The following is a 20,169-nucleotide window of genomic DNA, read 5'->3' as shown; positions in this document are numbered from 1 at the left end:
TAAGGGCATAAATTATCACAATTACAACTGGGATTCTATGTTTCAAAACCTAAGCATCCAGTTCAGTCCACTTTCATCCTTACTTATCTAAGCTCTTAAATGACATCTGCTCAATTCCTCCTAACAGGTTAAGATATATAAATATATGTCCATACATCCTCTGAGAATCAAATAGTAAAAGTGACTAAAGTTAAACAACAAAAGGAGGCTGGGGTAAGTGGTCCATGTTTATAGTCCAGGCTATTTGGGAGGCTGAGGTGGGAGTTTCCCTTGAGCCCAGGAGTTTGAGAACTGTCTGGACAACCTAAGACCCCAACATAGGTACACATACACAAAGAAGAAAGAAAGGAAAGAAGGGGGAAGGAAAAAAGAAGGGAAGAAGGAAGGGGAATGTTAGTACAGATAATACAGACTTGCTACCAGCCTAATAATAAAGGTATTGTGTCCTTCAGTAGTACTTCTAACACTTAGCAAAACAAAGTTCTGTAAGTTATTCATCAGCATCCAAGTAGCTTTCTCTCTCCAGCTACAATTACACTATTAGGACACTGAGATAATTAGATCTTCTTCTATAGTTACAGATCATATCCTGCTACTAAACTTACCATATGAAATGAACTAATTTACAGTGAAGCTTACCTTTGGCTAAGCTCTTCCAGATAGCGACCACTGAGAGACATATTAACTTCTAAGGCTTTAATACGATTATTAAGTCTCATAAATACGGACTCCTTTTGGTTTGATCCATGTATAAGATTTCCATTAGCATATCCTAGATCTGTAGAATTTTGCAATTCAGCATAGAAATCTGTAGCTGTCCTCTGCAACCCTCTCAAAAGAGCATCTTCTGGAGACTGTTCGTCTTCTTTTACTTCAGGTAATGAAGAGTCCACAGCAGGAGTCACAATGTGCTTTGGTGTGTGAGCTATGTTCATTTTGGCTTCCCCACTGTCACTGTCTGACACAATGGCCGTGTTTATAGGTGGAACTACTGTTTCAGATAACTTTGTGATAATCTCTATGGAGGTCACATCTTCTTTTACGGTATTATCTGTTACCTCATTAACTTGGTTTGTTTCATAGATCATAGACAGCTTCTCTGTAGAACTAAAACTCTCAAATTTTTTTTCTGTTTCATTATCAAACTCAACAGAACTCTCTTGTGTAATTACTTGTGAAGGTGTATGTCCAGTCTCATGTTTAACAGACTCAGATCCTTCTATTTTAGATAATGAATTGATTTCTGGAGTAATATCTAAGAGAAGAGATTGAGAAAGAGTTTGAAAGAGACTTGGTTCAAGTTCAATTACCTCTACTGTATGATTTATCAAATCACCGTGGTGTGCATTACTTAAGTCATCAAGAATAACAGTTTCAGATTCCCTTTCCATATTTTTACTGTCCAATTCTCCACTTGGAGGCTGCAATACTGAGACATCAACTGATTGTGCAGGAAGAAGTATCGAAGGCTGAGCCGACACACGACAATCTTTTCCTTTACTCACAGCAGCTCTGCTACGCTGCCGGTAAAAAGCAATTCTAACTGAACACCACTGATATATGTATTCTGAAAAACTAGAAATACAACAGATTGTAGTCAGTTCACTGCAAAATATTTGTGTCTCTAACTCAAACCAAGGTGATGATTCATCCTCCTGTTCACCGCTGCCCAGAAGGGTCACTGTGGATGGACTTGCCTCTTCTTCCTCCTCTTGAACTAGCTGTACAATGGGACTATCTTTTGGAGTATCTGGTGTTGATGGCTCTGTGGCACGTACTTCAGTGGTTACATCCCTAGAAATATATATCATAGTTACAAATCATGTTAATTACAAATCTAAAGTTAACAGACATAAAAGCCTGATGAAAATAGAGAAGAAACTCAAATGTTGGATGAATTTTTCCCTTCAATACAGTTTCACTATAAAAATGTTACTTAGAAGTGGCAACAAAAAATCCATTTATCAAGTGACCAGTCAGGTGACTTAATCCATTATATATACCTTATCAAACTTTCCTTCTTCTGATCTCTGATCCAGAATGACTTTTATGTGAATAATTCAATTTTCTGAATGTATAATGCACCTTTCTGCCCATAAACATTCACCAAATTTGTACAAACTTCACCACTCTTGACAGATTAGAAATGAAGCTACCCAAGAACCAGAACTAGAATCCAGGATTCTTAATATTTATGAATATACTTTGTGCTTGCATATTCTATCTACAAAAGGTAGCCAGATTTTTCTGTAGATAATGTGAGGAATTCACACAATTCACACACACACACACACACACACACACACACTATATAATCTGGTTCAAGAATGCTATCTAGTCTAATTTTCTATTATTAAATAGCAAATACTTAACGACTTTAATAGAAATCCTGACCTATCTATCATAAACCAATAGTGCTTCTAACTCGATGGTAACAGTGGGCTCTGGAGAATGTCTTTGGGGTAGGGTGGAGGTGGTGGGAACAAGGTTATAAATTACAATGCCTGTTGTTCCTTCCAATATAAAGATAATTTCTGTATGTAGTCTTATAGCACAAATGGTACAATCTGAAAAAATAAAGTAATATTAATACTAAAACAATTATTTTCAACACAATTTTCCTATTTTTAAAAATTACTACTAGGAAATGTTTCCAAATAAAGACTAATGTAATAGTAGCAAAAGTAGAATAGACAATATCTAAAAGGTACATTTTTATTTCTCTAAGAGTGAAATAGTAAATGGGTCAAAATAGAACATAACTAGACTGTACTAGAAATTTATAGCCATAGACAGGTAGAGAGATAGAGGCACTAACACAATTCTTACATATGCATATGGTATATTTATTATACAAAATAAACTCACATTTAAAAGGAAGAATATCTGAAGAATAGGAAGAAGAAAACTAAACTGGTAAATATTAAGTTATAAACCACAATACATACTCTAATCAGAGCTATACGTTAAAAAAAAACAAACCAAGAAAATTAGTCAGATTTTCATGGTAACTTTAACAGTACATCCTATCATAAATTTTATTTTCACTTATTTTCTTCAAAGAATTGCAATATATTCATTAAAAGCAATGTACGATAAACACATGAAGAAATATTAAATTATGCACAGGAATCTGTTTTATCTATTAAAAAATATCTAATAAATTCTGGTTTCTCTTCAAATTGCATAAATCTTTTGCCTTTTACTAAAAAATATCGAACACAAAGAAGTAAAAGCTGCCACATTTGCCCAATATTAGATATATTATATACATATATTTTACCAAATATTCACATGTGTGTATATATAAAGTAAAATTAGTTTTGAAAAATAAGACATACCATGAGTTGTTAACTAAGGAAGCCTAGTTATAAAATCAAGAATAATAATCACAACTCTACATAATTAGACACACCAAGAAGGTCTCTGTTCCCAATAAATTTCTTAGGTCCTTCTAGAAATACAGAATATATATGGTATATTTTCTAATTACCCCAAAAGTATCTCCAGTCACTTTCAGGATTAACAAAGAAGAATGTAAATCTCTCTATGTTCTTTAAAGCACAAAAATCATTTTTGAATTATTAGGCACTTAGGAATTAATACTTCAAAGTATACCCCCTGCAGCTCTCATTACCTACTACCTTGAAGTATTTCAAATTTAAATATCTTATCCTCTTAGAGTTCCTCAGAGGAAAAGGACTTTTATAAGGAGTATATTTAAAGAAATATATATAAATTAAATCTACCATAGTAATTCCAGTAATCCAAAGCATTATGAGCTTATTTTCTATTATAGATAATTAAGTAGCAGCATCAAAAAGTGTAATAAAGTATCGATAAATGAAGATATTTTAACTGTGTTATCTATATATATCCCTGCCTCACACTGCAACCTGGAGAAAGAACTAACTATATGACTCAATCTGAGAAAGGGAATACTTAAATTTGCTATGGGACAAACACATAATTCAAGTACAGTACCACTGGTCTAGGTATCACAGCTTTCTAAGGACACCATATACACACACATTCTCAATGCTTTTAAACTTGAACTTAATAAAAACAAGTCTTTAAAAATTGTTCTTAATTAAAAATTTCCTTATTGCTAATAACTATATCTGCAAAACTATTTGCAATAAAGAATATTCAATAAGGAAAAAGACTTGGTAAATAATGAAAATAGTGTATAATATCAAAACAACAAATGTTTGGTGTGGAATGCAATGTACTACTAGTACACAAACACACTAATGAACAGTAACTCACGGGCTCTAGGCAGCCACAGAATGTCCTATGATTCAAAGCTCTCCACAGATATTTATTTTACATACAAATCACCACTTCTGTTCTAAGAACTCTATTTAATATTACTGTACAACTTACTCAGGTGATGGAACAGGAGTTGAAACAGGAGTTGATTCAGGCATTGTAGGTGCAGTTGTGGCAGTGGCATTTTCAGATAAACTTTTATTTCCTATTTTAAGATAGATTCCCATGTTGAGTTCAATTTGTAAAAGTCATACCATGAATATTATAAAAAAGAATTTTAGTTTTGCAGGGGAAAAGAAAAAATGTCAAGTATGTTTGCTACCATGGACTTTTTTAAAAAACAAAGTTCTTTTAGAAAGGATCATAAAAGACTACAACTATAAGTAATGCATATTATTTAACTTTTCAGATAAATCATGGATGACTATGAACATTGTATAATCTTACATGATTGATATACCTTCTAGATACCTAAAAAGCTATTAAAGAAAATAAGAGGAAATAAATGGGTCATTTTTAAAAGTTTGCATTTGATACTAAGGTTTTTTGGGGGGAGGGGGTACTGGATTTAATCTAGGGCCTTCACACTTAGCCATATCCATAAGCCCTTTTTTGTTTTTCATTTTGAGACAAAGATTCACTAAGTAACTAATTTGCCCAGGCTGAGCTCAAATTTGTGATCTTCCTGCCTAAACTTCCTAGAGTACTGGGATTACAGGTATGTGCCCAGCTTGGAACTGAGCAGTTTTTAAAAACAAAAAAGGCATGACTGTTTCTCCTTGCTAAATAATAGTATCTTCCATTCAGTTTTCCAGTAAGGAAAAACTGTCTATGTAGCAATTTGATACATAAAAGGAAAGCAAAATTGAAGTATAACTACAGCATAAAAATCTCAATAAATAGATAAGGAACAATGAATTATTATTATTGTGGGAAAGTCAGAGACCCACATAATTTCCGTGTTGAAAAAAACCTTTTGTAAAGAAAAGAACTTGTGGAATTTAATCAAGTAATGAGCAACAGAAGATTGTTAAGTTCCTTTGGATCATCTCTGTATTTCTAAATGGAAACTCAAAATTTTTTTTAGTTTATTTACTTGATTTTCCTAACTAGAAGGACCCAAGGAATTCTACCTATTTAAAAGACTCATAAAACAATTAGGTACCTTCTGTTAAGTCTTCAGTTTTTGCTCCCAGAATATTAGCAGCAATATTCACCATATTTAGAATGGCATCTAAAACAAAATTCAAAATACCAATATATCCAAATATTCTCACATACATTAATATTAGTCAAAAAAATATAGTGACTTTTTTTTTTGCCTTCTCCACCTATTACATTTTTATTTACCTTACTACAAAAGCTGAATATAGGACACAGAAGTATAAAGCATAAATCTGAATTCTTATGTTCAAGAGGAATTTTAGCTTTAAATATACTTTTTGTTATCAAGCTTCCCCAAACCTTTTTCCAAAACACTGACACATTACAAAATTCTAGTACAATTCAACATATAGCCTGTACTGTGACAGGAAAGAAATGTGACGATCAAAACTCGTATTTTAAAATTCAAAAGTTTTCTATAAAAATATTCTATACAGTTTTAAATAAAAATTAAAAAAGCTTAAAGAAATAAATATTTTTCCATAATGTGTGATTAACATGGGTAAATATAAAATGGGGAGATTATCATCCAAAGCAGAAAAACTTGTACTATTTTCACTTAGCAAGTAGTATCTATTGGTAACCTATCTAAATTTCAACTTGACAGTGTAACTTCTAAAACTTGACAAGTAACTTCTAAAAATTAACCAAAATAATATTTTATGGATTATAAAGCATACCAATTCTTTTGTTTTTAGTGGAGATGAGGATAGGGATGGGGCAGATTAATTAAAAGTCAAAGTCATAAAACTCTGAATGTTGTAGGTAAAGTAATTTGCATATTTGGTAATTCTGCCTCTTTCCAGGGAGAACAGTTAGATGACGAATAAAGGCAGCACAAACCTCCATATATATAAACAGGCATATTTATACATGAAGACCACAAATGGCAAAACTGCATAAAAGCTGGTGCTGGGAATAGGAAGAATTCCCTCCAGTAACATGATGTAATTTCAAGGGACATTAGTATCTACCCCAATAAAATCTTTCAAATTCTAAAATTTCTTCAGGATCAGGTACTCCCCTCCTATTAAATACTAACATGTGGCGGGGGCTACATTTTAAGCCTCATAAGTTATTTCCATCCTAGTCTCCTTTCCTAAAATATACATACGGTTTTTATCACACTTTAGATGAAATCCAAAGATGTGAAAAGTAGAAAAGGATCTAAGGAATCTAGCATATCTAAAAGTCTTGGATCCAGCTTTGCACTGTCACATGGACCTGATGTAAATATATGCTGTAGGGTGGGAGAAAAGCAGTAGGAGATCTTAGGGTGTAAAGGTGATAACTGACAGTTATAATTTTGACCTTCACATAATTGTGATTCTATGATCTGAAAAACAACAAAGTAGTGGTGGTACTATGTTTCTGATTGTTAGTATAACACAAAAGGTTGATATATCCCATTTAAAAATGTTTAGAGAAAATTTAAATGTCTTGCCCTTCAACCCGTCAAGTAGGTTAACAGAACAGTAACCCTGGTTCTTTCTTTGGCTAAAGAGATGCCTCAGCATGAGATAATGACAAGAATGGGAACTCCGTATCTGTTCACAAACCAAGATAAAGTCAGGAATGGAAACTTATTTTCTTATAAATCCACTTTTAATGCCAAACGATACCGAACTACTTAGATATGATCTTACTTACACTGCTGCCTAAAGTCAGTCAAATTTTGGAATCAACAGTCTATACTCCTGATGGTGAACCTTTTAGAGCTTTCAATGATAAACAGCTTGCCACAGGTTCACCACCACTTCTCTATAACCTCTTGGGCTTCAAAGTAATACCTTACCTCAGATTTCAAATTTTGGGGCATTTATTATTAAATATTTCAATAAAAGAACACATGTTAATATGCATAAAGAAAATAGCTTTTGAATATTATTTTTGAACTTAAATTTTAATGATAGCCCTATTGTAAGAAAGATTTATACTATCCACCCTTTAAAACTATTACTTATTGGCCAGGGATGTAGCTCAGTGGTTCCGCCACCTGCCTTGCAAGCACAAGGACCTGAATTCGATCCTCAGTACCGCCCCCCCCCCCCAAATACATATATTACTTATTATCATCACTTTAGGGCCCCACTTACTTTTTCCACCTATCTAATCTAAAGAAATAATTTCCCTATGTCCACAAAACATTGCCTAACATAGTTTATTTTTAGTTTTTTGAGAAAAAGCAGCACTGTGTATATGACATTCTGACCTTTCTCAACTTGAAGCCAAATACATGATAGCCTGTTACCATGAAAATCTGGTTACTAATAAGCTTTTATAATAGGATAAAGTAGAAACTTCAAATATAGTATCAGACTGGATAATTGCCCCTAACTTCTCTTGGAATAGAAAACTCCTTTGAGGTGGGCAACTTATTCATCCTGTGATACAGTCACAGAGTTCTATTTTGTACATAGCATGTGCATTTTAAAAACAAGAAAAAAATAAGGTTCAAAATTGACATTTCTCTCTTATCTTAAAATGGGCAAAAGTTGGACATCTAGTGCCAAAGACCAGCTAACTGCTTAAAGTTATACCATCTTGGAGGGTATAGGTAAGTCAGGCTCAAAAACAGCCCCAAATTCTTCTGAGGACAAGGACAATAGTAGAGGAGGTAACAGTATTAGATTAGCTTTGAAAGCTTCATGACAGCAAAGCCCTAACACTCTAGCTAACACTGCCTCTCGAGGCATTTCAAGAGGCACAGATCATTTTAAGCCCCATGCTTAGGCTCCTCTAACGTCTTGCCACCTATCTTGCCCCACTACAGTACACCAATTCTTCTGATACCTAAACACTGGGAGGTAAATGGACTACCCTTCCAGAGATCCACAAAAACAACACAAAACAAAACAAAAAAACTAAATGAGATGTTGCCAACAAACACACTTTTAACGAGTCAGATCCAAAAACTCAAGATCTAAATAAGATTCTAGGTCTAATTAAGATAATAAATATATTGGCTGGAGAAGTGATTACAAATAGGGAACTGTCCTTCAGAGTTACATTTTAATGACATCCCAGGAGTTGATCCCATATAAAGAAAGAAAAATAAAACTTGAGAGTATCAATGTATTCTTGGGATGGGACTAAGTCTAACCAAGAGAGGTAATTAATGCCTTATCACCATCCTCCCTAAGATGGCTTCCTAGAGATCTTTTAGTCTGGGGCTATTTTCTGACCCCCTTAAAAATGGTGATTCCTTACAGCTAGTTCAGCATTATTTAAGCTACACCAGAGACGAATAATGACTATTATAATTTTAAAGAATACAAAAACAGTATGAATATCCAGGCAGATAATATAGCATTTCTTTCACTCCTAAAAAACTATATCTCATAGTAGTGAAAGAGGTACTTAAAATCAAGAACAGCTAGGGGTTAGTAGTTACTACTAACTTAGTAGTTACTAAATTCTAAAAAGTCAGAAGGCTAGCAATAGAGTAAAACAAAGTATATTAAGCTGATATAAAACAAAGTTAAAGGTTGCATAAAAGTATTCTCTTCCTGCAAGTATTTTTAACACTATTCTGCCCGTCCCTAAAAACACTTACTGAAGTTCTAACATACGGAGACGAAGAGGGATAGATGGAAAGAAAAGGAAGGAGGTAAAGATGAAAAAAAAATGAAATGATTTTAATTCCATACACATGGCTATACAAAATATCTTTGCAAGTATATGCACTACTGGTTGAATATCTAAAAAACTACAAAATCATTGTTCATGCTGAGATTGGTATTCAAACTATTTAGTTCACTAACATAAAAGGAACAAGGACCGAGTCTACTTTACTAGGATTTATTTTTATTAAATTCTCTTATTAATCTCCAAATAGGAAGAAAACTGTCTACTTAGTTTTATATTCAAGAGCAACCCAAAATAACATGAAAAAATACCTAGGCACATTCTAACAGAAAAATAATGTGCCAATTAGGTCGAGGTCTTTCTAGTAATCTCCTTTGCTAGCCTACTACTAGGTTCATATACTACTTTGGTACGACAGCATACTAAACCACTAGTTATCTTAGACATTTCCTTTACAAAAGTTTACAAAGAATGTATTAATTTGCTATTAATATTATTGGTATTTATTGTGATTATAGATAAACAGAAAACTATCCATGTCCATAAATTAACAAATTCCTGTTCACTAGGATTTCACTGATATACTAATAATTTTTTCCCCAAATAAATTCATAGTCCTTTCTTCATCACAAAGAAACTGTACCAAAACTGGTTAGTTAGACTAGAAGAAACACTTTTATCATGTTTGCATTTTTATCTCTTTTTTCTTTTCATCCATTCTTCCTGCTTCATTTCCACAGAAATGTTTAGCCAGTATCTTTGAGTTTAACACAAAGTTAAACGTTGGCAGTAGAACCAACCCAAACTATACCTATGTCAAAATGAAAAAGAATGAGAAATACTTGAATAGTGTGCATAGGAAACTGCAAGAAACTCCCAAAATACTCACTTGTAGCAGAGCCAAGAAGATTTTTTGAAGATTTATCCTCTACGGTATTATAATCCAGTGGATAATCTAGAGTGAAAAAGAAAGTAATTATACTGAGAATTAGTTCAACAATAAATTTATAAGCTCATATTATGACCTCTCATAGTCAACTGTTTATAACATTTCATAATAAATATTAATTATGCATCTAAAACATGTTCACAAAAAGAAAATGAGATTCATAAGCCATTTAACAAACTAGGTAAACTGAGGAAAATGACTGCACTGGTTACCAAACTTTTAATCACATTTCTCAGACTTTTATTCAAGCTTTCCATTTCTTTAGTCAACGTCTTCATTTCTTTTATGTGAACACTTCAAAAAAAGTAAGATTATTCAAGCTACGATTTAAGGCATCTTAAAATAAGGATTTGATAAAGTAGAAATGAATAGGTCCAGAAAACATTCCTCTATCCCTTAAGCTCATAAACATTTCTCAAAGCCTCATACTTATATTGGTTGTTCTTAGGCTAAGGGCAAATCAAAGGAATTAATGTTCATTTCTACTGTTTCAGTTTGTTACAAGTTGGACAGGTTCTTGGACCTGGCATAGGGTTACAATCATGATTTACAGCACCGATGTTATCAAAGGGAGCTCCAGTTACAAGTAACTGATCAATAAGCTTCAAACACAATACAATGTATAAAGCAAACACATTAGGTGATACTTTCAAGAAAAAAATGGGGAACTGGCTCAGTGGTTTCGCCACCTGCTGCGCAAGCGCAAGGACCCGAGTTCGATCCCTGGTACAAAAAAAGAAAAAAATAGCTATCAGGGCTAAAACAAAAGAAACTAAAGTGACAACAATAACTGATTTAAATAATAATCACCCATTACAATTAAATTATTAAAAGCAAAAAAGTTTCTAATAGTCACCTCCTTAAAATCACTCACCATAGTCCTCATCAAATAGTTCTTGACGTTCTGACTGATACTGCGAATCAGCAATTTCTTCATATTCTTCCACCATGCTAGTGCCAAATACCCTAATAATATCAATTTAATTACTTTTATTAAAAGAAAACAAAGTTATTCAGACTCATCTCTTCAAAGTACATGACAAACATCAGTTCTGATTATGTTATGAAGAATACTAGGCTTTTATACTCCAAAATAATGACTGTATCTTACATAAGTTAACTGCTTCCATTAAAATGTAAAACTAATCTATTTTATTAGGTGTATAGAAATGATCAAGTTTTTTTTTAATCAGTCTAAAATGTTTCCATATATTATCATGGCAAAATAGTACACCAATCACAAAACTGGGGTTTTTTAATTTGTTTTTTTACAGTATACTGGCAATTGAACCCAGGGCCTTTGCACTGAGCTGTCTTCATGGCTCTTTTTTTGAGACAGTCTCATCTCACTAAGTTGCCAGGCTGGGCTCAAACTGCCAATCCTCCTACCTCAGCCTCACAGAATGCTTGGATTACAGATGTGTATCACCATGCCTGGCTTAGTTTATTTTTTTAACAAAGAATAGTTTGACATTTTTCTAAAACACATCCGAGAGAAAGAAACATTTAACAGTTTATATTTCTACCTTAACCTCATGTAAGAGAAAATTATTTCTTCACTTTAAATGTATTGTATTGTGTAACACTTAAGAAAAATTGAAGTAAATGTATTTTGTTCTGTTTTACCTTATAAGGCTTAATGGACAAAAGTGCTCTGATCCAAAATGTGATACCAACTCCACCTAAAAAATAAAAGCATATGAAACAGGAAGCCAACAGAGTGCCCACCAGGTTATCATTACTATCTTTTTAGAAGCAAAGTCTTCATTTCCCCCAAAATTAATATTTGTAAAGTTTTTCTTTTTTAAATATTGCATTAATATGCCATGCTCTGTTATTCAATATTGCAAAAGTAGAAGGTTGCTAACCTTTATGTACTTGATGAACATCTGAAGCAAGAGAAAGGAAAAGAAAAAGAAATCAGTTCCAAGGTCTGGATAACATGCCATAAGCAACTTCATGAATTTGTAAATCATACTGTGTAATAAAGTATAGAAAGCAGCATACTGTGATGGATAACATTGTAGTACTCTTAATTCTTTGAAGAAATCAAAGCAATAGTTTAAATTTTTACCATCACAACTAGAAAGTATAATTTAAACAATCGTAATAAAATAAACTTTAAGCCTTCAAAGAGTTAAATAACCTAAAATCCACTACTGCTCTTTTATCTTAGATACAAAAGCATTCCAAAATCAATTAATACTCTTAAAAAATCTGTGCCTTCTATGACTGTATATAGCTATATATCATGTATGTAAGGTGAATTTGTATAGTGATATATATGGGGCTGTACATATCTATATATTATATATACATATTGATAAAAAGATAACTAGTATACAATGAAGTGTTTGTTATGTACACTTGTATAAGAGTATATATGGAAAACATGAAATTCTGGTATTCCATTTTTCTTATTATTTCAAGGATAACTTAGAAAAGCTACATTAAAAAGTTCATGTGTATCAATTCATTTTGAAATATAAGCTATTAAAAAATAATTGGTAGCTATGGGCTTAATTCTTTTAGTATAAAGAAAACCCATAGCACTTGATACTTTAAAATGAAACTCAGAAGTAAATACTTTGTGCTTTTTAATTTATTTCTACCAAAGGGTTTTGTTAGAAATGGATCCTTGAAATGCTCTGTAGTCTCCTACCACAGAAAGAACATGGTATTTTTTATAACACCAATAAAATATTCTTCCATTATTAACAAAGTAGGTAGTATAAAAATGATCCTCAGAACTAGCTAATGACATTTTTACTTCCAAAATTAAATACATTACCTGGCATATGATTTTCAACATTTTTTCCTTCTTACAGTGCAGAATGATATATATGTATGTATATATATAATGTACATATATATTCATTCAATAATTATTTCAGTACTCATTTAGAAGAAATTAAGATTTCCTTAATTTTTTCTGAACTCTTAAAATCACTAACTGAAAAGTATCAACTGTACTTCCAAAAAATAATTTAGCATTTTTATACTAAAAGTAGGAATACTACAAGTTTACCCATTTATAGAAATCAATTCAATACATGCTTTAAAAAGAGATAGTAATGTCCCAGAAGGCAAAATTAAGTAGCTATTAAGTTCTTACATTTAAAAAAGGAAATTAGAATTGCTGCCATTCTAAGAGGTTATAGTATTAATATGATGGTACTTTAAGGTATAGTAATTATTTTAAAGTAAAAGGGACAGGAAGGAGAGAAGTAGAAACTTCTTCTATTTTGTCTAAATCCTATTCAAGACTGACAATTCTACTTGATTAGATGGTGGAAGAGGCACTAGGAATAGTGTGTTTAAAAGTTTTCTTTATTTAAAACTAGTAGTTGGACATATAATTGGACTTAAATATACAAAAGAAAAGGCAAGAGCCATAATAATGTCAAATAACTATATTAAAACTGAAATAACCTAAGAATCAGATTTAAATAAGTTAAGAAATTGCCTGCATTAAAGACTTCAGTAATAGTAATGAATTGAGTTTCAGAGTAGGGAGAACTAATAGTACTATGATGCTGACATATTATATAAAAACTAAAAAAATTTTGAGTCACAGTTGGGAATTTCATCAGAGCCACAAATAAAAAAGCAGGCCTAGGTTTTAAGTAAAGTAGAAGGAATGTGTTAACATTTTTTTTTCATAAACTATTCAAGTAAGAACTATCTTAATAAATGACAAATTACAGCAAATTTCCTCTTTTTTTAAAAAAATTCTTTTATTGGTACATTTTAGATATACATTTACATTTACCATTGGGTTCTTGTACCTGTACATGATGTATCTTATTTTTTCCCCATTCTCTGTGCTTCCTTCACCCCCTCCACCCTTCCCTATTTACAAGGACTTTGTTTCCATTTTTTCCTTTTCTCATAATTTTTCCTTTCCCTTCTTTTCTTTCCCCTTCCCCTCCCACTTCCCCTACCCCTTTGGACCTTTTCTTCCTATTTCAAATTATCAATTATTCATTTTAACCATTATTTACACTTTCAGTTTCTCACACTAGAGAAACTTTTCAGTATTTGCACATCTGTGTCCTATTTATCTTAGCCATAAAGAATGAGAAACTAGAGACATTTATAGCTAAAAGTAAATTTTCTCTTAATTTTTCTGATTTTAAATGGATTGAGTGAATACAGTGTAAATAAATATATTTTCATGTTAGAACACAGTCCTATATGTGCAAACATTACCTTCACATATTTTGCATACATTTGCTCATCTAAAGGGAAACTCTGGACATTCCGTTCATCTCTACCATGGAAAGTACCCAGTTTAATCCATTTATTTGTGGGATATCTAGAAAATATAAAAATAAATATACTCTGTAAATTTTTTCCTCTGTAGGTAAACACACTGACTTCACATATCTTAACAATCCCTTTGGTAAAATACATTTTATTTTCCAATTAAAATGACAATTTCCTCTATGCTGGGAAAAAAATAACTTGAAAAATCACACTGTTAAGAAATTAGAAGATAAGAAAAAGACAAAAGTGGGACAACGGCCCTGCTGGAGTCTGGGAAGCCTTCCTAGAAACCTTACAACAATGCAGCTAAGAGGTCATCTTGGAACAATGCCTCTTCACATACTAACAAGTACATGATGATGTGAAGTATAAATACAAGTACTGGTATGAAGTGAATTAAAAAAAATTCTACCATCATAGTTGAATTGGACAATATATATATTATATAGCAGCTTATATAGCAGCTGATGGATTTAAAAGTTAACCTAATGTAAAAGTCTATACTATTATTGTTTAAAGCATTTAAAGAATGCCTCAAAAGAGCTCTCTCACATTAAAAAAAATACTCTATCATTACTGGCTATGTCTTTATGACAGATGAGAAAATTCCAGCTTCAAGACAAGGAAGTTCAATGAGAAAGGTTAGCAGCAGAATAATAGATGGAATTCTCAAAAGGCTTTGAGAATTGATTTCAAAAACTGTACACACATACTGCTGAGTGTGAGGTGATGGGCGAAACATCATGGAAAAACCTTAATGGTTTAAAGATAGTAAAATAAATAATAATTTTCTGTATGGTATATTCTGGCATGAAAATGTATTCATGGAATGAATAAACAGCTCCATCAAGGGGAAAATGTTAAGTGCTCATTAAAAATAGTATGTTTGTAAAACAAAAGATATTCTCAGGATTTAAGAAGTAAAAAGTAAATATATTTTACTAGAGTAAATAAATAAATGCACAGGAAAGGCTGAAAGGAATATATTAAAATGCTAACAGTGATTATCTTTGACAGGAATCTAGTTCTTTTCCAAAGTCCTTACAATGTTTATTTCTTTTATAATTATAGAAGTACCCAAAAAAGTTTGAAAATGTTCTTTGCCAAAAATATATCGCATGATATAAAATGGAATACTTGTATGTTTTTAATAACTTTCAAATAAATGTTTGGAAGGAATAAAGAATAAGAATTAAAGAAAAGACTCTGAAGTGACAAAGTTCTAGATTTGAGTTTTGGTCCTTTAACAGAATATGTGACTTGGGTGAGCTACTTAATCCTACCTTGTCTGTTTCTTTACCTTATAAAGGAATAATATCAACATGTACTAGTAAAAAAAATGACAAAACTTCCAATATCTGAGACAACACAACATTTTTATAAGTCTCCATGTGAGCTGCCTACTGTATATTATACGTGCATTATTATATATATGCATTCATGATATTCGTTTGTGCATGGCATATTTTATATGGTTAGTCTTCATTTTGAAATGTCAAAAATAAACAAAAAGTATTAATCACTTTCAGGTGAAAATTATCTTATACTCTGCAAAACCAACCTCATTCAGTACAAGTAGATGCAAGCATCTGATTAGTCTATTAGGTTATCTAACATGGACCTCCTGTGCATCTACATTACTGTAATACATATTATTTTCTAAAAAATTACTTTCCTTTTTTCTTCTTTAAAAAATAAAGGAACAGTATAATGCGGTTATGTTTTAAGCTTTATGTAAGTAAATAAAAGGAAAGTGCCTATATCTGTTATTAGAAACTATTATTAAAAAATAAAATGTTGAAGTCAAAAGTGACCCATTTTAAGTTTTATTCTAAAGGTCCAACATAGGCCTACTGAAACCAGCTGTACAATTTACCTGTCACTGATAGAAACCAGAAAGTCTTTAGGAGTAGAAGAAAATAATTCATAATTTGCAATATCAAGCTGTTTTACTTGAATTGGTTCACAAAGTTCAATAACAAACCTTCAAAAAGAACACAAGACAATCATTTAGATAAACCATTCAAAGTAACAGTTCATATTAAACATGACATAACAATTCGCATAAACTAGACTTCTATTAAAAATTACTAAAATGTAATGAAGGAGGAGGACTTGTAACTTGAGTAATCCATAAGGGAATGCTTTTAAATATTTATCAAGCATGTCATTAGTGGGGAAGAAAAGTAAACAAGATACTGATTTTGCCCCATCATAGTTTTTCTTTTCATTTTTAATAACAAACCATATTCTTGGAGAAGAAATTACTAAGAACAACCAGTGATGATGGAAACTGCCTAGTCTAGAGGACAGTTTGGCACATACTTGCATATTATGTTAAAGGTATCAAAGCCTATGATTTAGCAATGAACTCTTAAGGACACATGGCTCCAGATGCCCACCTTTGTGTTTACAGTTTGCTACACTGAAGCATAGTTTATAAAAGCAGAAGAAAAGGGATTAAATATTTAGCAGAGAATTAATTAACCAATTACTACAGCCTAACTGGACACTGAAATAATCAGTACCCATTAAAACTGATACTAGAAAATATACACTTTATTTATATAAAGTATAAAATGTCAACTAATTTATAGTAATAGAAGCCTAATTTGTAATGGTGGGGAAAGCTGCTTTGAGAGGGAGAAATTATAAAGAGTGTGAAGAAACTTTCAGAAGTGACAGATACCCTCATTATCTTTACTGTGGCAATGTATAAATGTCAAAATTTATCAAATTATATACTTTCACATGTTGCAGTTTATTTTATGTCAACCATACCTCAATAAAGCTGTTTTTAAAAATGGTGGTGGAAGGCTAGGGTTATAGCTTAGCTGCAGAGCATACACTTATGGACCTGTGTTCAATCTCCAGCATCAAAATAAAAAATGATGTCAGAAACCTATATTTGATGTACAAAGATACCACAAAAACTGCTGTTCAAGAAACAAAAGCATTCCATGTTCATAAAATAAAAGTGCATGTATCAAGACATTTGGAGAAAATATTCTACCATCTAGTATTCCTTTAATAAAATATCAAATCAGATTTTATATATTGACAAATGCTGAGCAAATCAAAAGCATTAAAAATAACAGTGCTTAAGGGACCAGGGATTTAGCTCAGTGGTGCCGCCTGCCTCCCAAGCCCAAGATCCTGAGTTCAATCCCTGGTACCAGAAAAAAACAAAACAAAAAACAGTGTTTAATCTTGGGAGAGCAAGAGAACTTAGTTCCAGAAGGTGAAAAATAAAAAAGTTCAATAGATTAAACCTAATTTCATACAATGCTGTTTATCTTATTTAAACCAGTCTTTTGGTCTTTGTTAAAGTAGCAGAATCAAAAGCTCTAACTAATAGACATTTAGCCAATAAGTAATAAAGTGCAAGTCAGAATATATATCTGTCTCCCTCCAAAGCCTGAACATTTTCCATATTACAACATCCTAGTGTCAGGGTAAGACCTAAGAAGTCAGACTCAGACTTTAATTTGAAAAAGTTAAATCCAATTCCAATTTCAATATACTATGCAAATACTTTTAGATCAAGGGTTTTTTGTTGTTGTTTTTGAGACAGGGTCTCGCTTTGTACTTTAGGCAGGCCTTGAACCCTATGTAGCCCAGGCTGGCTTAAATCTCCTGGTGATCCTTCTGCCTCAGCCTCCTGAGTGCTGGAATTACAGGCATGTGGCACTACCTTTAGCTTGGTTTAAGAATTTTTAAATATCAATGGCCAGGTGTGGTGGCACACACCTGTAATCCCAGAACTATGGGAAGCTAAGCCAGGAGTATCAAAGCTCAAGCCCAACCTGAGCAACTTAGTCATTTAGAGATCCTATCTCAAAATAAGAAGGAAAAAGGTGGTGTATACAAGCTCAGTGTGAAGGCTTTGGGCTAAATCCCCAATACCTCAAAAAAATTCATCAATGAATCAATAAAGTAATACATCTGAATATAACAGGAGTTTGATAAAGCATGAATCAAAATATAAAAGATATAATTAAGAAGGAAATTTATAACCTTAAATGTGGGTAATAATTTTTTTTTAAAAAATTAAAGTTCAACAGACTATGCCTAAAGAATATAGAAAACTAAAATTTTAAGCAGAAATTCATGAAAAAGAAAACAAAGATATAGTAAGGAAACCAGTAAAGCCAAAACAGAAACTCCTCCATGGAGATTGGAGGAAGCATAAATAAAAATAATAAGAATTTTTTTAAAAAGATAATCTCCTAAGCTGAAAAGAATTTAAACAATGAGAACAATGTATAAACAACTTTTATTATTAGACTTTGAAAGACAATTCCTAGAATTTATCAAAACTAACTGAAGAAATAGAAAACCTAAATAGTATCACAACTATTTCTTCCTAATTATTTACCCAAGTACAAGATAGTGCAGGCACATGCTTCCTAGTGGAAATACTGCTTGCCATGACAAAAGGTTATAAATCCAAATATCCACCAAGTGCAGAGTAGTTAAATCTTACTATACCCATATGAAGGAATTTTATGTAATGATCAAAGACTGAGGAAGGTCTCTACAAATGGAATACTGAGATGGCCAAGATATTTCTAAGTTATAAATTCATTTAACATGAAGAGTATGCTGACATGCTAACTTCTGTGAAAAGTGGAATATAAATAAGAAAGTATATTTTTATGTGTATAAATATACTACGCATACTGTTTACTTTGAATTAATTTATAATTTAAGACTACAGTGTTTTGTCATTGTAGGAATAACAAACTGACTGATGAGACAAAAAAGAGAGTAGAGAAACAAACCAGTACTTATGTGTAAGGGAACTTTATCAGAAAGGTAGCATTATAAATCAGAGGGAAAAGTGTGAATTATTAAATAATTATCTAAAAGAAGAATCAGGAGAGGAATGAATACGTCCTGTTCACAATACGAAAAAAAAAAAAAAAATTCCAGAAGGATTAAAAACCTAAATGTGAAGTACAAAATGTTTAAGTTTTACAAAAAGTACAAGACACTATCTTTATCATTCAAAGGCATGGAGAGATCTGATTAAAAAAAAAAAAAATTCTAACATTATCATACAGATTCAACTATATTAAATTTTAAAAGCTTCTATTCATTCAAAGACACTATAAAGAAAATGAAAGGACAATTCATGAAACAGTGAATCTATGTACAATATATATACTTAAAACATTTTATCCAGAGTGCTACAATAGACTTCACTGCATCTATTTTATAACATAAACTGCTAAGTCATATCTAGACTTTTACTAGACAGTAAGAAAAAAAAGGAAAAACTAATGTTTTTCTAGTATTAGAAACATCACATAACAAGTATTCAATAAACATCAAATCAATAAATAAAAGGATAGTAAGATTCAACATCCTAAAATATGTCAACTATCTGAAAATTCATTTAGAGTTGATACAATTCCAATGAAAGTGTCAGCATGAGCTTTTATGGAACTTACGATTCTGAAATTTGAAAGAAAAGAAATGAAGGCAAATCAATAATGAAGACACTTCTGAAGAGGATGATATAAACTTACTCCGTCAGATACTAAGACTTAGAGAGTGTCCTTTTACTATAACTTGGGTGGTCAAACTACTTAAATCAGGCAAAATCAGTTAAAAATGTTCTGAGGCTCTTCAATAATGCAAAGATGCGCAACTAAATGCATAGAAAGTAAAATCTATAATAAACACACATTACACAAGTGCATGCTCTCTAGCAGAAACATTTCTATGAGTACTTATGATCTCTTATTCTGTAAACCCGTAATAATGCAAAATGACTGCTTCATATAACTTCATCCCAGCATGTTTTTGCTTGAAATACACAGAAACTCCCCAAAACAGTCTATGCTCTCAGATAAACATTTCCTCAAATTCCACTTACAGAACAAATGGTCTAAGGAAAAAGTAAGGTTTAAAGTGTAGTG

The 20,169-nt window shown here is 31.9% G+C and overlaps 1 protein-coding gene across 4 annotated transcripts in view; it reads right to left on the bottom strand.

Moving 5' to 3' along the window:
• Positions 1-20,169, bottom strand: part of Suco (SUN domain containing ossification factor) — a 74,257-nt gene that overhangs the window by 14,351 nt on the left and 39,737 nt on the right. For 3 of the 4 annotated variants that reach the window (XR_001184029.3, XM_013075389.3, XM_021265411.2), the window contains exons 10-18: positions 16,119-16,226; positions 14,186-14,291; positions 11,842-11,862; positions 11,600-11,655; positions 10,848-10,939; positions 9,914-9,979; positions 5,438-5,506; positions 4,387-4,477; positions 640-1,794 (exon numbers count right to left, since the gene is read on the bottom strand). Coding sequence is in view for 3 of the 4 variants with exons in the window: in XM_013075389.3 (XP_012930843.1) it covers positions 640-1,794; positions 4,387-4,477; positions 5,438-5,506; positions 9,914-9,979; positions 10,848-10,939; positions 11,600-11,655; positions 11,842-11,862; positions 14,186-14,291; positions 16,119-16,226 (1,764 nt within the window). In the remaining variant the exon portion in view is untranslated. The remainder of the gene's footprint in view (positions 1-639; positions 1,795-4,386; positions 4,478-5,437; positions 5,507-9,913; positions 9,980-10,847; positions 10,940-11,599; positions 11,656-11,841; positions 11,863-14,185; positions 14,292-16,118; positions 16,227-20,169) is intronic. The other variant, XM_013075390.3, reaches the window with a different exon arrangement.

This window comes from Heterocephalus glaber, unplaced genomic scaffold (genome assembly GCF_053883595.1).
Source record: "Heterocephalus glaber isolate CG9 unplaced genomic scaffold, H.glaber_assembly_v1.0 deba00001600, whole genome shotgun sequence".
NCBI classification, from domain to species: Eukaryota; Metazoa; Chordata; class Mammalia; order Rodentia; family Bathyergidae; genus Heterocephalus; species Heterocephalus glaber.
The sequence above is the reverse complement of the archived record's forward strand: the minus strand, read 5'-3'. Positions and strand labels throughout refer to the sequence as shown.